Source organism: Colossoma macropomum, unplaced genomic scaffold, assembly GCF_904425465.1.
Source record: "Colossoma macropomum unplaced genomic scaffold, Colossoma_macropomum, whole genome shotgun sequence".
In the NCBI taxonomy this organism is placed as follows: Eukaryota; Metazoa; Chordata; class Actinopteri; order Characiformes; family Serrasalmidae; genus Colossoma; species Colossoma macropomum.
The window spans coordinates 5,012,545-5,031,373 of record NW_023494798.1 but is presented as its reverse complement, the minus strand read 5'-3'; the positions used below and the strand labels follow the sequence as shown (position 1 = coordinate 5,031,373).

The window sequence follows — 18,829 nt, the reverse complement described above, 5'->3', positions numbered from 1 at the left end:
CCGAGTTACTATACTGAGACCACAAATTAATATATTGAGGCCACAAGCTTCTATATTAAGAGCATAAATTAATATACTGAAGTTACTAGTTACTATATTAGGCCCACAAGCTACTACACTGAGGCCATATATTGATTTATTGAGACCACAAGCTACTATATTGAGGCCATATATTGATTTATTGAGACCACAAGCTACTATATTGAGGCCCCATATAGATATATTGAGGCCACAGTTTAATATTTTGAGACCATTAATATATTGAAGCCACTTGTTACTATATTGAGGCCACAGATTAATATATTAGGGCCACTAGTTACTATATTAAGCCCACGAGCTACTATATTGAGGCCACAAATGAATTTATTGAGGCCATTATTATATTGAGGCCACAAGCTGCTATATTGAGAGCACAAGTTAATATATTGAAGCCACTAGTTTCTTTATTGAGGTCACAAAATAATTTATTGAGGCCATTATTATATCGAGGCCACAAGCTGCTATATTGAGGCCATGAATTACAATAGCTATTGAGGCCACATATAAATATATTGAGGCCACAAATTGATATTTTGAAACCAGTAATATATGGAGACCACATATAACTATATTGAAGCTATGAATTACTATATTGAGGTCAGAAATTACTACATTGAGGCCATTAATATATTGAGGACACAAGCTACTATATTGATGCCACACATTAATATACTGAGTCAATGAATATATTGAGGCCACGAATTACTATAATGAGGCTATTTATATATTGAGGCCACAAATTAACATATTGTAAGAACAAATTACTACAGCTATTGGGGCCATATATAACTATATTGAGGCTAGGAATTACTATATTGATGCCACGAGTTATGAGAAACCTAACTCGTGGCCTCAATATAGTAATTCGTTAAAAAATATTATTAAAAAAAATAATCACTATGTCACTTTGGGGTCTTGCCGTAGAAAATAGACCCCATTTTCCAGACGTGTGCGTGAGAGGAGGCGGCCCTACACAGCGCGGATGTGCACATACTGTTGGTAACCTCTGCGTTCTCCGGCCGGCGAGCTTTACGTCAGCCCTCCGTCCTTCCGTCCTGAACGTTTTGTGCTTGTTTGATCGGCTGAGGCTGCTTTCGCACCGATGGAGGCTACGATGGCTGCGGGTCCGGCGACCACCGCCACCAACACGGTTACCAGCAGCGACGGGATCCTCATCGGCGACAAGGTTTACTCCGAGGTCTTTCTGACCATCGACAACTCGCTGATCCCTGAGGAGAAGCTCTCGCCGACCCCGTCCATGCTGGACGGCCTGGACCTGCACACCGAGACCGACCTCCGCATCCTGGGCTGCGAGCTGATCCAGTCCGCAGGGATCCTGCTGCGTCTGCCGCAGGTAGAGAAGACGGTTTTAACGTTTAACGGCACTTTTTGGGGGGCTTATTATTATTAGTTTTTATTATTGTTACTTATTTCCACTCGAAAACACGCCTCGCGCCATTTAAGGTGGAACGGGATAATTCGATCGGAAGCCAGGCTCAGCGTCAACGCAGCGAGCCGGCGTCGGTAAAAGTGGATCGTAATAACGTATTTTACTGGAAATCTACGTGTGAAGTGCCTTAATGTGTTTAAAGTCTAATATATCTCTCAAATCTACTCATCTAACGGGTTATTTTCCCTGTTCGGCTCGCCCGCCTTTAGCTTTAGCATTAGCTTTAGCGTTAGCTTTAGCATCGTCTCGCTTGCTCAGACAAAAACAAAATGGCGGTTGAGTTTGAATTCTGGAATAAAAGCAGGTTTTCTTAATAAATATCGTGCTTTTCCCCCCCGTATAGGTGGCCATGGCGACCGGACAAGTCCTGTTTCATCGGTTTTTCTACTCCAAGTCGTTCGTGAAGCACAGTTTCGAGGTAAGTCGAGCTTTGCCGGCTGGTTTTTAGGCCCGGCTTCGTAACCGCGACGTCGCTCCGGCAGCCATATTAGAAAAGCCCGTAGAGAGCGAACACGCGGCGCACAGCGACTATATACGTCGCTATTATATGTTATTATTATATATATTATATATATAGCACTATATAACACTGTACAAGGGGAGTTTCACCAGTTTTCCAAAGTTTATAGCTCAATAATTCAGTCCTTGAGGTGTGAAGTCATTCAGAGCCATGAGTTCTGTAGTTACAGTGGTGTTGATGAGATCAAGGGGTCACAATGTCTACAACTATATCCATTTTATTTACCATCCAAAACAACCAGTGAACCCACACGAGCTTCTGTATGTAACGTTAATATGAATGATTCGTGTAAAATAAGCATCATTCTGATGAAGTAAGTTTTCTTTGGAGACTGATTTGCCTTGCCTGTTCTCTGCCATGAATGGATTAAAGTAAACGAGTTTAAATCAAATTTAATCCGAATTTGTACCACACAACTATCATGCTGACATCTGGCAGCATCTAGGTAGCCTCTTAAACTCCTTGGGACCACCGGTGGTTCCAAAACGCACTTCGTCATATTCTTCATAACGTTAATATTTCATAATCTACATTCAAAAGGTGGGAGTCATATGAGAGCTGTAACTGTCTTCTTAGATGGGTGATGTAATTTTTAACTCTTATAATAAAAAAGCTGAACTCAGTCGACCCATTTTTCCACAAATCTGGGCTATAAACTATAAACAGATGGCGTCTCTTCAGTGATCTGCTCTGTAAGAATCATTTTTTATAAAATAATACAAAGAGCGTTGAAGATTTTTGGCTTTCAGCAGTAAATTGTAAGCATATAGCAAAAAGTATGATCATAAAACACATGTTCTGTTAATTTGAGGGGAGCTTTTACAAAAAATAAATAAATAAATAAAATTTAATATAAAAATAATAAATAATAAAAAAACAGAATATACCCTGGAGAATAAGAGGTTAACCCTCTCATCTTATAACTTTCTGTGTGGGAACTTGTAGAGGCATTAAACTCACCAGCGCTGTGAGCAGTTTTCGACTTGGCGAGTTCCTCTAGGATGGAGCGACTGACATCAAACCACTCTGAATGACTTAATTTGCATCTTAACGGTTTCATTTTGTAGATTTTTCTTGGAAAATTGATGGAGTTTCCTTTTGAGAGTAAGTTAGCCATCCTTGAGCCTAAATGATGCTGATAAAACCTGTCAATTAACAAAAGATTAGTGATATTAGGTTTAATGCTGGCAGTAGAGTATTGATGCTGTAGCTGGTCTCCAGCTTCATTTAGAGGTTTTAGAAAATTTTATTAAGAAGCTGATTTCAGTCTAGTGTTACAGCATCTATAGCACCTATAAGCAAGCATCAGTACTACAAACTACTGAGTATTTCGTTCGTTATATTAGACTATATGTACTTGTTTCTTTAATCTGAGCCCCATATGATCGTTAGAAACAGCTGTCTTTCTATCTAGTCGTAAGGAGTTTGGATCTAGTTTGGATAAAGTTATAAGGCGCTCTCATTTAATTGGGCAAAAATTATGAAAATCGTTATATTTGTATATCATCATAGATCCTGCTCTGATTCCAGTTAAACAAGACTAGTGATCTCTTTATGAGTAAACGTGGTTAGTTAGTTCTTTAAGCACTGACATTAACTATGATGTGCTCAGAAAAGCATATTGTGACGATTTATAACAAAAATACTATGTGTGCTTTTTTAGGGTTCAAATTCCTGATTTGCTGCTGTTCTTTTAAGCATAGAGATCTGTCAGTATTTTACCATTAGTGAAGGACGTGTCGTGCATTTTCATACAGTTCATATCTTGTTGGGATAGTTTGTTGTGTAGCATTGGCTCTGCCTCATACTGCCTCACTGGTGTTTTTCTTTTCTCTTCTAATCCTCTCTTCAGATCGTCGCCATGGCCTGTATCAATCTGGCTTCAAAAATCGAAGAAGCCCCACGACGCATAAGGGACGTCATCAACGTCTTTCATCACTTAAGACAGATCAGAGGCAAAAGGTAAGCACCGTTTGTGCTTTTTTTTTCCCGTCACATTCCCAACTGTTTCTTCTGTTTGTTACCTGTGCCAACAACCTCCCACCTTGACAGATTTTTCTTTGTGTAACATTTAACGTCATCACTTTTACATAAGCGAATCAGGTATAGTTTAAAAACATGTTTACTGTCAATAGTCTCTGTGCCTTTTGTTTTCAATAGGATGTCCTGATTTGAGTGCCTTTTTGTTTGATTTATGTACTCTAAACCATTTTAAGGCTTTTCAGTTTCATCATCAGTCATAATTGGTAGTAACAGCAAGGTAGTTCATCTGCTTACCTGAGCAAGTAAAGTGCATCCTGAACACTCGGAAGTTTTAACGATAACGGATGAATATTTGACGTAATAAAGTTTGTGTAACAAAAGTTTTGGGGTATATTGTTATAATAAACGGGGTAGGGATGGGGAAATGGATTTGTTCAACTGAGTAAGAACTGAGGTATTAACTTGAATTCTCTTTTCCCTTGCAACCAACTAACAGCGACCAGCTACATTTACCAAAGCCTGGGTGATGTGGAATGGTACGTAGAGATGAAGCAGTCGGCATGGCAACAGTGAGCGAGGTGTCGCTTCCCCCCCCTCCCCGCTCCCCTGGGAGACGCCAGTGGTCTGAAAGCGGTCACTGGGAAATCGGGGACGACAGGTTGGCTGCTGGTCCCGAAGCGCCTGGGTGACTCCTGTATCTCAGTTTAAGCTTTATTGTCTCTGCTAACACAGGTGATTTTTTAAATGGTGTCATTTTAACAAGCTCAAGACAGACAGACCACCTCATATCACAGCTTTCACAGAAATCCACACCTTAGATTAGCGTTTTCCATTTTGGGTCCATGTGGCAGGGCCTTGCTGTTCCTGTGCACTCATAATGTAGCAGGAACGCTTGCACCAAACTTAGTTTTGCACTGGCTTTTGATTAGAAGCGATCAGTTTAGAAGCAAAACTTTATTATTAACATTTTTATCTCTCATCTGAGTTCATGATGGCTCATCCATGTGGTGCACAGCTTGGAAGCATCACTGAGCACTCACAGTTTTGTCAGCGCTGTGTTGAATTCGGCTGAGTCATTGAGTTCACAGGCCTAGTTTTAGTAGTTTCACAGTGAGTGCACTTTTTATCAGGCTGATGATGGGCCATCATGGTAATATCTGACCTGATAGTGCTTTAATAACCTTCTGTGAATCATCTCTGTTTCTATCCAAGTACACATTAGGCTGTTTATCTCTTGGTCAGGCCATGGTTCAGGTTAGGTTGCTGGACGTTCTAGAGAGTGGATATCCTGTAGACGTTTTCTGTAGTGCTAAATTATTTTGGCTTCTTTTAGTAAACTTAGGTCACTGTCCTTGTTCATTAGAACTTTAAGGCTTATATAGGCATTTTATATACTTTTATTCTCGTCTTGGCTGCTAGGATTGCAATCCATGATGTTTTTTTTATGGTATACTCATCTTTTTGGCTTACTAGTTTTAGTGGAATACACACAAGAGTGTTGGCTCAGTGCATGTGTTGTCATTTGGTGTTTTTGTCTGTGTTTGGACCTGTTTCCCTGTTGCCGTAGAACGGGTCCAAATCACAGCTTAGATGTAATTCACACTTAATGAAATCCGGTTGGGGATGTTTTGAGGAAATTAAATAAAAAAAAAAAAACCTGAACGATGTGTGAAGTACCTTTTTTAAATTTCTTCTTATTTCTTAGCTTTTTGTGTTTTTTGCTTATTTTATTTTATACTGTAAAGACACCGTTCCTGTGGTGAGCAGTACCATCTCTGCTTAAACCGCTGTTGTGTCTGTTGGCAGGATTGTTGCATTCTCTGTAAAGAGGAAGCATTTTTGGCAGACTTGACTCGTGGTCATGACTCATTGTGCGAAGGTGTGCGTTTTTTGCTGTGTTAAAGCTGTGATGTGGGGGAAGTTTGTGTTCTATCAGTCACTTGTGGCAGGTCTAAAAGTCTTCTACTGAAACTACAGGAGTCAAGAAATGGACCTGTTGCCTTTAGTTGGTTGGAAAGGGAAAAAAAGCAGCTTTATTTAAAAGAAGAAAAAAAAAACAAGCAAAAAGGCACTGTGTCTCTTGTTGGTGATTGTTTGGGTTGGGGAAACAACTTTATTTTCATTCCTTTATAAATCAGGAGTTCAAGCCCATTGATACTTGATCAGAACTACATAAACACGAAAAACCAGGTGATCAAAGCTGAGCGGCGCGTGTTGAAGGAGTTGGGTTTCTGCGTCCACGTCAAACACCCGCACAAGGTGAGTCAGCCACATTTACATTTCGACCAGACTCAGGAGGGACTAGTCATACGCTTGCAGCGTAATAGTCTTGAATATCCTGTTCATCAGAGATGAAATGTTGCTGTAGCAGCTGTGCAGCCTGTTTGTATCCTGTAGAAAAAATCTAAAATGTATATCTGCACATTGACGTAAATTAGGTCAGGCTGTGGTTTGAACACCTGTGCACAAATAAACCCTTGCAAAGGGGGTCCGACCGCAACCCTGCCGTGACGTAACGTGCCATGTGTTTCGCTTCCAGATCATCGTCATGTACCTGCAGGTCCTTGACTGCGAGAAGAATCAAACGTTGGTCCAGACAGCCTGGTGAGTACATAACTCTACTCAGTTAGGAGTCTAGACGCTCTTCACGTAGCCAACCCACTAAATAAGCCTTTACTCTGTAATTTTTTTTCTCCCCCCTTTTACACCTGATGGACTTTTTATACTCAAACATGTCTCTTTCCCCCCCCTTGATTTCTTTTATTCATGGATTGAGTCTATAATTTCATGAATGAAGCAAAAGAAACGGAGATCTCAGTTTAACTTTGTCCTTTCTCTCTACTCTTTGATTAAAGGGTAGTCCATGATGGTAAGTGTCATAAAGAACCTCTGAACTCTGCTCCTCCAACCACATGACCCCAGGAATCTCCCCCCCATTGGCTGCCCGTCTCGAGACGGCCAATCCAGTGAGCGCTCTCTGCCCGAGAATCACTGAAGGGGGGCCTTTTCCATCTGGCAACATCATCTTGTTTTCTTGGGGTTGTCCAAAAGGATTTGTATTTTTTTGTTTTTGTTTTTTTGTTCCAAGTGTTTTTTTTATTTTTATTTTTTTTAATTATTATTTTGAAGGTAGTTTTAGAACGAAAGCACATTTATTTCAACAGTTTACCACTAAAGCAAGTAGGTATTACAAAAGTACAAAGTGTTTTTTTCCTCTACTTGTCTGTTCACACTGATGTGGTTTCTAGAAATGTCTTCCAGGGATCGCCATCCTGCTCAGGCTTTGCCTCCAAGGATCCTTTTGGCTATTCCCTTTTCTGTATTTCTCAGTTCTGAATGACGTCTCATGTACAAGTAGCCAGACGCTAGCTTTGAGTACAAGTTCAGGAGTAAACATGCGTTAGTGTAGTGTCACACGTCTTTTTGTGAACCAATGAATTGTCGCCACATGGTTGTGAGATGTTGTTAGGCTTAAGTTAAAACTGCTTCATCGTCCATCTCTCCCATGACCCATCTGTCTTTGTGTGTTCAGACTGCATAGACGCCCATCTCTGGTAATCATAGAGCTCATGTCTACCCATTCAGTCTGTCTGTCTTTCTGTCTGGTAGTCAGAACCTCACTGTCTGACGCAGTCTTGTACTGCTTGAGACGTAGTTCGTCCTCTTGGCTCTCGTTTTCCCAACCCACAGCGCATGCTGCTATCGAAATGCATGCCATCATTCAGCCCGGGTACCCTGCAGCCACCCGTTCCCCAAACCCCCCCCCCATTTTACTTCCTGAACCTCGTCATTTGCTTTTTCCCAGCGGAAAGTCAGTCCATAGTCGCAGGTGACGCAGCCTCTTGTTTTGCAGGCATAAATGGATGGGATTTAAAGCCTGCGTTGTAGCTTATGGTTAAATTGTCAGTTCTGTTTTGCATGCACACACAGTGGTTATAGTTCTTTAATTTTTATTTTTATTATTTTAAGTTTCTTGCATGCAAAGGTGTAATAAATCCCAAGTTTTTTCTTTCTTGTCCCCTTTTCTTGATGGCCCACATGAGCTTGTACATGTTCAGGACTCCAGCGAACCATTCCAACATGAACGCACTCTCCATTTGTTCTGCATGTCTGTGTATACACGGCAAATGTGGAGGCATCCAGGAGTGAAAGAAAGGAGTGAGAGAGAGGGAGGGAACGGACAAAGCTAAACATGAGTCTCCTTAAAAAATCATCATGAGCGCACTGCAATCATGGAAGGAGGGGCGGGGAAGAGTCTCTTGTTTGAGGGAGGGGGGGCTGACGGTGGCTGGAACTCAGGGAGATGTGGCAATGTTGTGCTTCACCTTTTATGTTGCAGGAACTACATGAACGACAGCCTGCGCACCAACGTGTTTGTGAGGTTTCAAGCAGAGACCATCGCCTGTGCCTGTATTTACCTCGCGGCCAGAGCTTTACAGGTAATTTTACAATTAATGTCAGTCGGCTTCAGCTCTACCCTCGTTCTCAGCTTTTGTGTTAAACCCAGAGGGGATTTAAGATGTGAATCACCTCCCTTTTTTAAATATTGCCCAGAGAGATCAGAATTGGCTTTTAATTCACTATATGGGAGAGCAGGGCACAACCTAATGCAGGGTGAAATGTGGACATGTGGCCCAGTCGCATTACTTATTTTTACCTCTACCCCTTGTTTTTGAGTGTTATCTTGCCCCTTGGAACTGAGTTACAGGGGGGTAGTGGTTGAAATCATACATACATACATAATCTAAACCGCTTATCCTTCTGGGTCGCGGTGGGGTGCTGGAGTCTATCCCAGCTGTCATTGGGGGGAAGGCAGGATACACCCTGGACAGGTCGCCAGTCCATCGCAGGGCCTGAAATCGTCCTTACGAAATGGGACCCTCAAATAAAGAGCATTACTTCATTAACAGCTACTAGCGCTGCTCTGTAGGCGACCCTGCCAGTCTGCAGTGACAGCAGAGGAGGGTAAAGTTCAGCTCCTCACTGCTGGGCTTTAGTTACATTTAGGGCATCATGTGCCTTCAAAGAGGAGGACAATTATTTATTATCGCCCACCCCTAATTCTTCAGTGATATGAAGCTGAAGTCAGCTATTCGCCAGCTTCTTGTTCAAATTTTCTCGTTCCACCTTAAATGGAGCAGCTTTTCTGATGCCTGAGGTGCCAGCATGTTGGGTGAAACGGGACATAATAGATGAGCACACAAAATAGAGGGTTGAGGGATGAAATGGGATTAGGCTTTTATGTAGTGATATTTTATGTAACAGACCAAATAGTGTAAAACTGTATTGAATTGTTTTCAGAGTTATCAGACTTCTTAGCAACTATTACGACAAGCTTCTTGGTCCTTTTGCAGTTAAACCTGCCTTTTTGCAGGCATTCTGCTTTCAGCTCAATTGTTTATGTATGATGGGTGCTAGAAATGAAGTTCTAATTTGTGCCGGAGTTGTGTAGTTATATAAAATCATGCTCAAATGCTTCCAAAGTTGTTTGAGCGTAAACCAAAACGTTAGGTTGCGTCCCCCTCCCTTCTGCTCGGTGATGCTGGAGATGCCATAGGATGAAATCTGGCCCATGTTACTGATCATAAATAATCAAATAAATTGATTTTTAGTATTTATGTGCGACAGTGAAGTCAAGCATTAAACAAAATTGACAGTTATATTGCTTCTTGTTGGAAGGAAGCTGGGTAAAAAACAATTTGTTGATTTTTGGTTTTATTTTTTTTTTTTAATGTGCTGTGATTTTGAGCTTTTCCTATCCACGTTTAGACCCAAGCAGTTCCAAATGGCAGTTTTGAATTTATCAGACTAAATTCCTCAAAATCTAACCTTTCAGATCCCTCTGCCGTCTCGGCCGCACTGGTACTTGCTTTTCGGAGCCACGGAAGAAGAGATCAAAGACATCTGTATCACCACTTTGAAGCTCTACACAAGGAAAAAAGTAAGCTCGCTCTCGCTCTCTCGCTCTCGCTCGTATCTCCGCTCAAACTCTGCCCTCTTTCTGTTCATCTCATTATTTTTAGACCTGTGTCATTTGCACGTTGCTGATGGTGTGTTTGTGTTCTGTCTTATAGCCAAACTATGACTTACTGGAGCGAGAGGTGGAGAAGAGGAAGGTGGCTTTGCAGGAGGCTAAGCTGAAAGCTAAGGGGCTGAACCCGGATGGCACGCCTGCTCTGTCCACACTCGGTGGATTTTCTCCTGGATCCAAACCATGTAAGTCCAGTGGGTTTCACTAGGGATGCGCAGAATATTCGGCAACCAAAATTATTCAGCCAAAAATGGCCAAAACAAAAACACTTTCGGCCAAATAAGTGAAAAGACCAAATTATTTATACCGAACGTTGATGTTTTTAATGGCCCTATTTTTCTAGTTTCTGGACGTAAACGGAACTTTTACTCCTCAGCTCCAGGACTTTAACACGTTATTTTACAAACCCCAATTTTACAACAATGTATTAAAATCGCAACCTGTGAGGAGAGAGGTGCTGTTTGTGAATGCAGCAAACATGTAGGCTGTGTGGAAACATTTTAAAGTGTCAGAGACCTTTGTTAGTATGTTTCATTTTGTTTGGTTTCTGTTTCGGGCAAAACGTTTAATTCCGGTGCTTCCCTAGTTTGTACTTGTTGATCGTGCAGTGTGTGCGAGTTTTAGGTTTAAGATATTTAATTTCAAACGGTGGTGTGAAAAGTATTTGTAAAACATTTGTGTTGGTCCCGGCAGCTTCCCCCATGGTGAAGGTGGATGAGAAATCTCCAAACCCTCAGGTTGTGAAGACTGTGAAGAAAGAAGCTGAGGATCGGCCCCAAGGCTCCAAGAGTCCTCATAATGGGTGAGTACTTCCAGAGCTACAGTAGTGCTCAGCTCCCAGCCTGGCAGGGCACATCTGTGTCAACTCATAAATGACTTGCTAGTTGAAGAGTTGAAGGCAATCTTCTGCAGTGCTTTCGCGGTGTAGACCAGAGGACTTCAGATCCCTTTTCATTCATGTAAATAAATTGATGTAACTGATTAATCCAGTGTCATACCTGCTGGCGATTATATAATCTAGGATTGGAAACTGGGTTTAAAGTCCAGAGTTGAAGACATCTGCTATAAATCATGAGTTTGAGGAGCAGAACAGCTTAGAAATGTTGCGTCTCATTGAGCTGTTTTTGGTGTTTTTCGGAGCTGTGCTTGACTGCTTGTCCTGTCTTCTTCCCCAGGCTGAGGAAGGACAGTAAACTGGGTCGGAATAGCAGAAGTGGGAGCCGTTCTCGTTCAAGAACCCGCTCACGGTCCAGATCGCGCTCTCCTAGACGACAGTAAGTACCTTTTATACTGGTAGGACCCTGAAAGTGAGTTGTTTTATTTAAAATAAATAGAAGGTGGGAGAGTTTCTGTAACTTCAGTTAGACTTTCAATCTGTAATTCTATCCAGTAAAAGTCTGCTGTGTTTGTAGTTGTAGGTAAAGTAACAAATAACAAACTGTAAAACCTTCATAATTACTTAAGGTTTAATTACTTGCTTGTTAATTCTCTTCTTGTTACTTTTCTTGAGTGACTTGCTGTCCCTTTGCTGCTGTAACACTAAGAATTTCTCCATTGTGGGACTCATAAAGGATTGCCCTGTTATATGCTGAACCCAGAGCTCACTCAGTTAATTCAAGTTGTCAGTTGACCTGCAGTTAACTGAACTAATTTAAGTTGTTAGATGAAAGTTTTGGTTGATTGTCCTTAAACTGTGTCAGCATGTTCTCTGGTAGGACCAAATGTTTGGGCCCCAGTTGAGTTTGTGATGTATGTGCAGTGAAGACTGTTTAAAATGGTTGTTTGGCAGATTGTTGACACCTTTTCTCTTTTCCTCTTAGTTACAACAACCGGCGCAGTCGCTCTGGCTCCTACAGCTCCCGCTCCCGCAGCCACTCGCACAGCCGCAGCCCTTCGCCAAGGCGCCATGCCAACCATGGCCCCCCTTCCCCTCTCCTGCCGCACCTGAAGTCCAAGCAGCGCACGGACGAGCTGAAGCTCCACAGTCGCCACAGCCACAAAAGGAAGCGCTCGCGCTCAGGCAGCAAACCGCGGGGGGAGCGCGAGAGGGAGCGCGACAGAGACAGGGAGAGGGAGCGCGCGTCGTCCGATCTGAGCTCCAAAAAACACCGGCACGAGAGAGGCGGCGGCAGCGGGGGGCACCACAGAGACCGCCGGGAACGCTCGCGCTCATACGAACGCTCGCACAAGAGCAAACACCACAGTAGCAGCCACTCGAGCCACAGCCGCCATCGACGCTGAGAGACTGCATCCCCGTGTCCTGTGTGAATGAGTTTGTCCAGCTGTATGCGTTGAAGCGGTCAGAGTTGAGAGGCCAATTCTGATCACAATCTCCCTCGTTTTACATTTTATTCATTGGCAAATCTTTTAGTTCAAATGTAAAGTGAAGGACTTGAAATACATATTTACAGTGTAAAGAGAGTTTAAATGCTGACGTATTACAAAGAATGCTTTGATTTATAAAAGCATCATTTTGTTGAAGTGTGTGGGGGAGGGTGCGGGGAATCACTAACTTAAGCAAATGATTTCAGGAAAGACATCAAGACTTTGCACGGGTATAGTTATATTTACAGAAAACGTTTGCTCTACAGATGAAAGGAAACGATTTCCATAGGGATAGACCATATTTTTTTACAGCAGGATGCAGACTTTTGTTTTTCTTCGATCGTGGTGACTTTGTTACACTGGTTTTAGTCTGCACGTGTTCACGTCGGATTTTTACTCAATAAAAAAATGACTTATTCCTATTGCAAAATGCATTACTGTCTTGGCCTGAGTGTCTCTGCTAGCTGAGGGTTAAAGGAGCGGTCTTTCGGTTTCAGTACAGGTTTCGGGTGTGGTTTTTCAGTAGGCCGTTCTAAATTTGACTTTCATTTCGGAGGATCTCTGTCTCAGTGATCACCTGGCAGTCAAGTTTTTATTAATGTATTAGCAGAGAAAATCAAATTACATCACTATTAAAACACACAGGTTTCTGTTGGAGCTGTTAAAACCCATTTGAAGCCCATTTGATGTCACAGATGGGTGAAATTGATTATCAACCAGAAGTATTGGTTGGAATGTTGGAAGCCTCGGCTCTGGATAAAGTCAGTTGAGACCTGATGGGTTCAACAAATTTCAACTACTGCTTAAAACCTTCCAATGGTGAGCCCACTCTTTGGATGTGTACACACACACACACACACACACACACACACACACACACACACACACACACACACACACACACACACACTGTATGGCCAAAAGCATGTGGATGCCTGACTATCACTATATGACCTTGCTGAGTGTCCCATTCATAAGCCATAGACGTGGTCCGAGACCTTTATCCCTCCACCAGATTTTACTGTTGGCTCTGCATTTGAGTAAGTAGCATTCGCCTGGTATCTACCAAACTGATTCATCTGTCAGACTGCCAGGTAGCGAAGTGTGGTCCATCACTCCGGAGGACTCATTTCCACTGCTCCGGAGTCCAGTAGCGGTGTGGTTTACCCCTCTCCAACCAGTGCTTTGCATTATGCATAGTGATCTTAGGCTTCTGTGTAGCTGTTTGAATGTGGGAACCCATTTCCTGAAGCTCCTGACTCAGTTCTTTGCTGATGTTGTGTGTATGTATATATGTATACATAGACACACCGATCAGGCATAACATTCTGACCACCTCTTTGTTTCTATGCTCATTGTCCATTTTATCAGCTCCACTTACTATATAGGTGCACTTTGTAGTTCTACAGTTACAGACTGTAGTCCATCTGTTTCTCTGCATACTTTGTTAGCCCCCTTTTACCCTGTTCTTCAGTGGTCAGGACCCCCATGGACCCTCACAGAGCAGGTATTATTTGGGTGGTGGATCATTCTCAGCACTGCAGTAACACTGATGGTGTGTTAGTGTGTGTTGTACTGGTCTGAGTGGATCAGACACAGCAGTGCTGCTGGAGTTTTTAAAGACCTCAGTGTCACTGCTGGACTGAGAATAGTCCACCGACCAAAAATATCCAGCCCGCAGCGTCCTGTGACCACTGATGAAGGACTAGAGGATGACCAACACAAACTGTGCAGCAGCAGATGAGCTATCGTCTCTGACTTTACATCTACAAGGTGGACTGACAAGGTAGGAGTGTCTAATAGAGTGGACAGTGAGTGGACACAGTGTTTAAAAACTCCAGAACACTACTGTGTCTGATCCACTCATACCAGCACAACACACACTAACATACCACCACCACATCAGTGTTACTGCAGTGCTGAGAATGATCCGAATATATATATTTGTGTCAGTGTATGTATGTATATATATATATAAAAATATATATTCCACTTTTAACATTATATATAATGTCGAAACTGGAGTTTGTTTTCTACATTATTTGAACAGTCTTGGTGTTTTGTGAAGAATGGACCAATAGAAATGTTCCAAAATTATGTATGTGTAATAATGTTTATTAATTATATTTTTAAATTATTAATAATATGAATCATATTTCAATATCAACTTTTTATTCTGGCCTTGTTATAACGGTGTACTGGACCGAGTCCAAGTTTCAGGCCAGCATTTACTTTGATCATGAAGATAGGAATTAAAATTTAATCAAAAAGGTGGACTTTCCCTTCGAATAGGACTATTTCTGTAGTTTTGCGCTCGAGCTGTCAGGCTACTGCAGCTGACAGGGACAAACAGCGCTGTGCGGAGTGAGAGGCTAAACAAAGACTCTTCTAAAGACCCAGAAAAAGACGATTGATTAAAATAAGTGGGATTTCAACCCGATTCTAACTTAATTTTTGTTCCTATTTTTGTTTAATGCATTTTAAACACTTTCCCCAGGTTTATTCACGTCATTACGTCAGCACTGGGAAAACGCAGCGTCCAGCAGAGGGCGCCACTGCATCACTAAAGGTCTGTTCATCGTTTGTATTTGGCCGTTATGCTGAGCAGCGCTGCATTTAGCTCAGTGTGAAGGGGAATTCCACCATTTTTTTCAAAATTCAGATTAATTCACTGTTTGAGATGTAAACAGTGGTTTGATGTGAAAAACCTACCTCTCTTTCTTTACAGTGGTGGTGATGGGAACCAGACGTCACCATGTCTACAACACAAATATAGCCTTTTTATTTACTATCCAAAACAACCAGTGAACCTAAACATGCCTTCTCAGCTTGTATATGCAATGTTGATGATGGTCAAATAGTGGAAAATCTAAAACTATACATTTTGTTTGGGGACTATTTTGCCTCGCAACACCCTGCATGTGTCCCTCCGCCACAAATGGATCAGAATACATTTTAAGACAAATCTTTATCACAAATCTATCATAAAATAGTGTCTCGGACATCAGGCAGCGTATTCACTATTCACTATTCAGGCCGTGAATTCATAACCATTTCATGTAGTAACTTTCTGTGAGGGAGCCTTTAGAGGTGGACGTCTGGTTCCTATCACCACCACTGTGAACAGCTCTGACTGCATGTTTCTCTAGAACGAAGCATTTCACAGCAAACCACTCTGAATGACTTTGTTTACATCTCGACCATTTAATTGTGTAGAATTTTTGAAAAATTGGTGGAGTTTCCCTTTAAACTGATGCAGCTTGGCTTGAGAGCTCTATACTGAAAATACAGCAGCATCTATTTAATGATATTAATAGTCAGTATAGATTCTCCACTGGGAAGCCTTTTCAAGGGTGGATGTGGCATCTTATTAATAAGGATTCAGTCCACATAATCAAGGAGTATGAATTAAATATTGTTACATATTTATTACCACCAATACTGTTGGCATCATTTAGTAATTATAGGTAGGGAATATTACACAAAGCAATACTGCAGTGAAGGGGAACACCACCGTTTTTTAGAATTTCAGCGTAGTTCTCTCTCTGAGAGGGTTTGATGTGAAGTTGTTCACTGTGGAGACTTGGATTTCGTCACAGTGGTGGTGATAGGAACCAGGGGTCACCATGTCCACAACACAAACCTAGCCATTTTTATTTAGTATCTGAAATGAGGAGTGAGTCTCCTCGTCTACTCAGGACTTTTATTATTAGATGATAGTGAATTGGTGTTAAATCTGAAACACTATAAAGCTTTTAGAGGCATTAAACTCTTCAGACGTCTGGTTCCTATCACCACCACTGTGAACAATTCTGGTAAGTTTCTCTGGAACAGAGCATGTTACACCAAACCGCTCTGAATGACCTGGTTTGCAGTTTAACCACTGAATTATGCAGGAATTTTGAAAAGTCAGTGGAGTTTCCCTTTTAAGAGCTCTGCCTCCTCTTCTCCTGTGTGAGACGTGCGTCTGAGGAGCATCTGGCCCGTATTTATTCCACACACACGACATCTCATAGACGACTCGTCAAAGTTTGCTCATGTTTTCATTTAAAAGCGCGTCTTTTTCCTCTCTCTCTCTCTCTCTCTCTCCCTCCCTCTCTCTCTCTCTCTCTCTCTCTCCCTCTCCCTCTCCCTCTCTCTCTCTCCCTCTCTCTCTCTCTCTCTCTCTCTCTCTCTCTCTCTCTCTCTCTCAGGACGGCTGCTTTCACTTCTCTCACAGATCTCCGAGTGCGGTTCTGGTTCCTCAGATGTGATGAGTGATGTTCAGACATCACTCCGCCTCCCAGGAGCCGTCTGAGCCTCTTCTCTTAGCACACCAACAAGCTTCTCTTCCCTCCGTTTTCCTGTCCTTCGTTATCAACTCAACGGGCTTCATTTGGTCACAGTTTCTCTCTTTTATCTCTCACGCACAACGTCTGACACCACTTTATGTCTTTATGAGTCTCTTTGTCTTCTCTCCGTCTGTATACCTCTCTCTGCCTCTCTCTGCCTCTCTCACTCCCTGTTTCCCTCTCTGTCTTTCTTTTTTGTTCTCTCTCTCCTCTTTCCCTCTCCTCATCTCTCCTCTCTCTCTCCCTGTGTGTGCCTCCCTGTCTCTTTCTTCTCTCCCTCTCCTCTTGCCCTGTGTCTCTGTCTGTCTCTATTTTTGCTCTCTCCCTCTGTCTTTCTCCTCTCTCCGTGTCTTTTTTCTCTTCTCTCTCTCGTCTCCCTCTGTCTCTTTCTGATCCCGTGTGTCTCTCACTCTCTTTCCTCTCTCTCTCTCTCTCTCTCTTTCCCCTCTCCCTTCTCTCCTCTTTTCCTGAGTCTTTCTCCTCTTTCTCTCTCTCTCCCTCACTCTTTCCTTCCCCCCTCTGTCCCTCTCTCCCCTCTATCTCTGTCTCTCTCTCACTATTTTCCTTTCTCCCTCTGTCTCTCTCCCTTTCTTTCCCCCTCTGTCCCTCTCTCCCCTCTATCTCTGTCTCTCTCTCACTCTTTTCATTTCTCTCTGTCTCTCTCCCTTTCTTTCTCCCTCTGTATCTCCTTTTTTCCTCTCTCTCTCTCTCTCTCTCTCTCTCTCTCTCTCTCTCTCTCTCTCAATTCAATTCAATTCAATTCAATTCAAATAACTTTATTGGCATGAATTGTAATGAACAATTGTTGCCAAAGCAATAAAAATATCCTAGTAGAATATGAAGATAATAGTGAAGAAGGAAATAATGTATAAAAGAAAAACTAAAATAATAAAATATTCATATGTACATACACACATACATACATAAACATACACATTGTAAAATACACACAACATCAAATAAATAAATGATACATTTACAGGGGATCAGTTTAAGGCGCTGTGTCACTCTGTTCTCTGCGTTTGTGGCAGCTGTAACATATTTAGCTGATAGTTCAACACATTCTGGAGTCTCTCCTAAACACACCCCTAACAGATCTTCTGTTTTAGTCATTTTCTCTTTAAATGATGGGATATAAGTTTCAACTGGGCTGATATAATCTTCTCTGAGGTCTTTATATCTGTTACAGGAGGAGAGAAAGTGTAGCTCAGTTTCGATTTGTCCTGAACTGCACTGATTACATATTCGTTCTTCTCTGGGCCTCCAGCGTTTTTATGGCGCCCTTTTTCTATTTCTAAATTGTGGTCACTCAGTCTGAACATTGGTAAGATGTTTCTTTCTTTGGGGTTTTTTATTTTGATCAGATAATCTGCTAGTCTGTATTCTCTCTTCAGGATCTGTAGCATTCTAATTTATTAACTGTGGCAATTTCATTGGTCCAATTGTTGATATATTGTTTTTGGTATGTTTTGTGGATCATTGTGATCTGTGTTGGTGAGATGGTGAACTGGGCTGTGGTGTGTGTTGGTGAGATGGTGAACTGGGCTGTGGTGTGTGATGGTGAGATGGTGTACTGGGCTGTTGTGTGTGATGGTGAGAGGGTGGACTGGGCTGTGGTGTGTGATGGTGAGATGGTGGACTGGGCTGTGGTGTGTGATGGTGAGAGGGTGAACTGGGCTGTGGTGTGTGATGGTGAGATGGTGGACTGGGCTGTGGTGTGTAATGGTGAGATGGTGTACTGGGCTGTGGTGTGTGATGGTGAGAGGGTGGACTGGGCTGTGGTGTGTGATGGTGAGAGGGTGAACTGGGCTGTGGTGTGTGATGGTGAGAGGGTGAACTGGGCTGTGGTTTGAAGGTGATGTTTATCTGTGAGGGGTCTGAGGGGGTCTGTTTCTGGGTGTGTGCGGTTGCTGAGGTACGCTGTGTGGTGGTATGACTCTGGATGTGCCTGTGAGAGGTGATGGCGGAATTTTAAAGCTCGTTTTATCACGGGGAGGGAGAGAGGAAACTCGCCCAGCTCTGCTCTGCATGCCAGATTGGCTGCATTGCGATGTACTTTTAAGATTTCTTTACAAAATTCTAAATGAAACTTTTCTATAGGAGTCGTGTCCCATAATGTGTCTTTTTGATAAATTATTGGTCCCCATACT

At 42.3% G+C, this 18,829-nt stretch overlaps 1 protein-coding gene across 4 annotated transcripts; it reads left to right on the top strand.

Moving 5' to 3' along the window:
* Positions 1–1,028: 1,028 nt before the first annotated feature.
* On the top strand, positions 1,029–12,374 carry ccnl1a (cyclin L1a). 4 transcript variants are annotated; one of them, XM_036584675.1, is made up of 11 exons: positions 1,078–1,393; positions 1,833–1,907; positions 3,862–3,971; positions 6,131–6,251; positions 6,532–6,596; positions 8,332–8,431; positions 9,829–9,933; positions 10,067–10,208; positions 10,717–10,825; positions 11,199–11,297; positions 11,844–12,374. In XM_036584675.1, the coding sequence occupies exons 1-11, from the start codon at positions 1,142–1,144 to the stop codon at positions 12,262–12,264; spliced, it is 1,599 nt and encodes a 532-aa protein (XP_036440568.1). In that variant the 5' UTR covers positions 1,078–1,141; the 3' UTR covers positions 12,265–12,374. The 4 variants fall into 4 exon arrangements, 3 of the variants coding, with proteins under 3 accessions (XP_036440570.1, XP_036440568.1, XP_036440569.1); XM_036584676.1 differs by lacking the exons at positions 1,078–1,393; positions 1,833–1,907; positions 3,862–3,971 and adding an exon at positions 3,992–4,650; XR_005008048.1 differs by lacking the exons at positions 10,067–10,208; positions 10,717–10,825; positions 11,199–11,297; positions 11,844–12,374 and adding an exon at positions 6,848–6,861 and having other exon boundaries at positions 1,029–1,393; positions 9,829–9,926.
* Positions 12,375–18,829: the final 6,455 nt, after the last annotated feature.